General features: G+C 50.1%; 1 protein-coding gene across 1 annotated transcript in view; it reads right to left on the reverse strand.

The window, feature by feature from the left end:
• Positions 1–3,659: 3,659 nt before the first annotated feature.
• The window catches only part of LOC308640108 (steryl-sulfatase-like), a gene marked incomplete at its 3' end in the record, with an annotated part of 55,219 nt that continues 54,019 nt past the window's right edge, over positions 3,660–4,859 (reverse strand). Inside the window, exons 4-5 of the mRNA XM_081312140.1 lie at positions 3,885–4,006; positions 3,660–3,782 (exon numbers count right to left, since the gene is read on the reverse strand). Of these exons, the coding sequence (XP_081168266.1) occupies positions 3,660–3,782; positions 3,885–4,006 (245 nt within the window). The remainder of the gene's footprint in view (positions 3,783–3,884; positions 4,007–4,859) is intronic.

The raw sequence follows: 4,859 nt of genomic DNA on the forward strand, positions 1-4,859 counted from the left end.
GTGTTCTGTCTGGTGACACCGTCCTGAGTCTCTCTATGTAGAGATGTGTTCTGTCTGGTGACACCGTCCTGAGTCTCTCTATGTAGAGATGTGTTCTGTCTGGTGACACCGTCCTGAGTCTCTCTATGTAGAGATGTGTTCTGTCTGATGACACCGTCCTGAGTCTCTCTATGTAGAGATGTGTTCTTTCTGGTGACACCGTCCTGAGTCTCTCTATGTAGAGATGTGTTCTGTCTGATGACACCGTCCTGAGTCTCTCTATGTAGAGATGTGTTCTGTCTGGTGACACCGTCCTGAGTCTCTCTATGTAGAGATGTGTTCTGTCTGATGACACCGTCCTGAGTCTCTCTATGTAGAGATGTGTTCTGTCTGATGACACTGTCCTGAGTCTCTCTATGTAGAGATGTGTTCTGTCTGGTGACACCGTCCTGAGTCTCTCTATGTAGAGATGTGTTCTGTCTGGTGACACCGTCCTGAGTCTCTCTATGTAGAGATGTGTTCTGTCTGATGACACCGTCCTGAGTCTCTCTATGTAGAGATGTGTTCTGTCTGATGACACCGTCCTGAGTCTCTCTATGTAGAGATGTGTTCTGTCTGGTGACACCGTCCTGAGTCTCTCTATGTAGAGATGTGTTCTGTCTGATGACACCGTCCTGAATCTCTCTATGTAGAGATGTGTTCTGTCTGGTGACACCGTCCTGAGTCTCTCTATGTAGAGATGTGTTCTGTCTGGTGACACCGTCCTGAGTCTCTCTATGTAGAGATGTGTTCTGTCTGGTGACACCGTCCTGAGTCTCTCTATGTAGAGATGTGTTCTGTCTGGTGACACCGTCCTGAGTCTCTCTATGTAGAGATGTGTTCTGTCTGGTGACACCGTCCTGAGTCTCTCTATGTAGAGATGTGTTCTGTCTGGTGACACCGTCCTGAGTCTCTCTATGTAGAGATGTGTTCTGTCTGATGACACCGTCCTGAGTCTCTCTATGTAGAGATGTGTTCTGTCTGGTGACACCGTCCTGAGTCTCTCTATGTAGAGATGTGTTCTGTCTGGTGACACCGTCCTGAGTCTCTCTATGTAGAGATGTGTTCTGTCTGGTGACACCGTCCTGAGTCTCTCTATGTAGAGATGTGTTCTGTCTGGTGACACCGTCCTGAGTCTCTCTATGTAGAGATGTGTTCTGTCTGGTGACACCGTCCTGAGTCTCTCTATGTAGAGATGTGTTCTGTCTGGGTGACACCGTCCTGAGTCTCTCTATGTAGAGATGTGTTCTGTCTGATGACACCGTCCTGAGTCTCTCTATGTAGAGATGTGTTCTGTCTGATGACACCGTCCTGAGTCTCTCTATGTAGAGATGTGTTCTGTCTGATGACACCGTCCTGAGTCTCTCTATGTAGAGATGTGTTCTGTCTGGGTGACACCATCCTGAGTCTCTCTATGTAGAGATGTGTTCTGTCTGATGACACCGTCCTGAGTCTCTCTATGTAGAGATGTGTTCTGTCTGATGACACTGTCCTGAGTCTCTCTATGTAGAGATGTGTTCTGTCTGATGACACCGTCCTGAGTCTCTCTATGTAGAGATGTGTTCTGTCTGGTGACACCGTCCTGAGTCTCTCTATGTAGAGATGTGTTCTGTCTGGTGACACCGTCCTGAGTCTCTCTATGTAGAGATGTGTTCTGTCTGATGACACCGTCCTGAGTCTCTCTATGTAGAGATGTGTTCTGTCTGATGACACTGTCCTGAGTCTCCCTATGTAGAGATGTGTTCTGTCTGATGACACCGTCCTGAGTCTCTCTATGTAGAGATGTGTTCTGTCTGGTGACACCGTCCTGAGTCTCTCTATGTAGAGATGTGTTCTGTCTGATGACACCGTCCTGAGTCTCTCTATGTAGAGATGTGTTCTGTCTGGTGACACCGTCCTGAGTCTCTCTATGTAGAGATGTGTTCTGTCTGATGACACCGTCCTGAGTCTCTCTATGTAGAGATGTGTTCTGTCTGGTGACACCGTCCTGAGTCTCTCTATGTAGAGATGTGTTCTGTCTGGTGACACCGTCCTGAGTCTCTCTATGTAGAGATGTGTTCTGTCTGATGACACCGTCCTGAGTCTCTCTATGTAGAGATGTGTTCTGTCTGGGTGACACCGTCCTGAGTCTCTCTATGTAGAGATGTGTTCTGTCTGGTGACACCGTCCTGAGTCTCTCTATGTAGAGATGTGTTCTGTCTGGTGACACCGTCCTGAGTCTCTCTATGTAGAGATGTGTTTCTGTCTGGTGACACCGTCCTGAGTCTCTCTATGTAGAGATGTGTTCTGTCTGGTGACACCGTCCTGAGTCTCTCTATGTAGAGATGTGTTCTGTCTGATGACACCGTCCTGAGTCTCTCTATGTAGAGATGTGTTCTGTCTGGTGACACCGTCCTGAGTCTCTCTATGTAGAGATGTGTTCTGTCTGGTGACACCGTCCTGAGTCTCTCTATGTAGAGATGTGTTCTGTCTGGTGACACCGTCCTGAGTCTCTCTATGTAGAGATGTGTTCTGTCTGGTGACACCGTCCTGAGTCTCTCTATGTAGAGATGTGTTCTGTCTGATGACACCATCCTGAGTCTCTCTATGTAGAGATGTGTTCTGTCTGATGACACCGTCCTGAGTCTCTCTATGTAGAGATGTGTTCTGTCTGGTGACACTGTCCTGAGTCTCTCTATGTAGAGATGTGTTTCTGTCTGATGACACCGTCCTGAGTCTCTCTATGTAGAGATGTGTTCTGTCTGATGACACCGTCCTGAGTCTCTCTATGTAGAGATGTGTTCTGTCTGGTGACACTGTCCTGAGTCTCTCTATGTAGAGATGTGTTCTGTCTGATGACACCGTCCTGAGTCTCTCTATGTAGAGATGTGTTCTGTCTGATGACACCGTCCTGAGTCTCTCTATGTAGAGATGTGTTCTGTCTGGTGACACTGTCCTGAGTCTCTCTATGTAGAGATGTGTTCTGTCTGGTGACACCGTCCTGAGTCTCTCTATGTAGAGATGTGTTCTGTCTGGTGACACTGTCCTGAGTCTCTCTATGTAGAGATGTGTTCTGTCTGGTGACACTGTCCTGAGTCTCTCTATGTAGAGATGTGTTCTGTCTGATGACACCGTCCTGAGTCTCTCTATGTAGAGATGTGTTCTGTCTGGTGACACCGTCCTGAGTCTCTCTATGTAGAGATGTGTTCTGTCTGGTGACACCGTCCTGAGTCTCTCTATGTAGAGATGTGTTCTGTCTGGTGACACCGTCCTGAGTCTCTCTATGTAGAGATGTGTTCTATCTGATGACACCGTCCTGAGTCTCTCTATGTAGAGATGTGTTCTGTCTGATGACACCGTCCTGAGTCTCTCTATGTAGAGATGTGCTCTGTCTGGTGACACCGTCCTGAGTCTCTCTATGTAGAGATGTGTTCTGTCTGATGTCACTGTCCTGAGTCTCTCTATGTAGAGATGTGTTCTGTCTGATGACACCGTCCTGAGTCTCTCTATGTAGAGATGTGCTCTGTCTGGTGACACCATCCTGAGTCTCCCTATGTAACAATGGCGCTGTGCGGGTGACGGTTCCCTGAGCTTGCCCGAGCCTCTCCTGCTCTCTGGCTAACCCTGCCCACGCCCCCTGCACCCTCCTGAGGACTCCATACCTATGAGCGCCGTCGAGTAGCCCTGACTCTTCAGAAGTTTGGCGAAGGTGACCTCACTGGGGGGCAGCCCTCCAGAGGAAGCCGTGAAGATGTACACGCCCATTCTGTTCCTCGACGCCATTCCTGTGGGGCCAACGCAAGACGCCCTTAAGAATCAGAGTGATCCTGGAGGTGGGAGGCAGCCCCCCAGGACGATGGCCGTCCCCCAGGATGATGGTCACCTACCTGATCTCACCGAGTACCGGCCCGTCATGAAGGACGCCCTGCTCGGGGTGCACAGGGGGGACGCCGCCAGGTGCTGGGTCAGCTTGGCCCCCCCGCTGGCCAGCCGGTCAATGTTGGGAGTCCTGGGGCGAAAGAATCGTGCCATTGGTGAGGACCGTGCAAGCCAAGCTGACCTGGTCCCTCTGGACACGGGGAACCCTCTCAGTGACCGAGGGCAACTGGGTGTCACGTCGGGGAGGGGAGGGAGTGGGGGCACGGGACTCAAGATGGGAACCAAACCATGATCCACATGGGTCCACTCATGTCCTCCAAGGGCACCGGGCTCCTGGTCCCTCTGGCCTTGGGGGACGGGAAGAGCGGACTTGTGGATAGGAGGCGGACAAGGCTTGAATGCCAAGCGGACGGTTGCCATCCTCCCGAATCAGCCTCGGGAGCCCCTGGGGTTATAGGCGTGCGCCTCGGCACCCAGTTTGAGGACTCTTTCAAAGACAAGTCCAATGCCATCATGGGGGTGTAAAGTTCAGCAAGTTGCTTAATTTCCTGTCCCTCACTTTCTTTTGCCATCAACCACGAATAAGTACAATAACCTGACAAGCTGAACAGCTACAAAATAGATGGATAAATGCCTAAAAGTTAACAAGATTCAGGCGTGATGTGAGGTACCCGTGGCAACGTCTTATAAGCCAGTGGTTATTATTATTTTTTGAAGAATCATTCAGTTTTAGAGCTGGGTGCCCTCTCTTTTAATCTAGTTTATACTGTAGTCCTCTGCACAGGGAGCAGGGTTTATTCACTGTTCATGAGAGAAAAGGAATCTGGAACTCCCATCGCCTATCACACAGCGACCACAGGGCCCTTGCATGACATCCCGATTGACGACGGCAATTCCAGACACAGGGCTTCTCAACCCGATGTCCTCCTCCAGGAGATGCTTGTTAATACCCGTGAGGTGCGTGCCCCGAATCTGCTCCACCT

Source organism: Spermophilus citellus, assembly GCF_964194105.1.
Source record: "Spermophilus citellus genome assembly, contig: SCAFFOLD_438, whole genome shotgun sequence".
NCBI classification, from domain to species: Eukaryota; Metazoa; Chordata; class Mammalia; order Rodentia; family Sciuridae; genus Spermophilus; species Spermophilus citellus.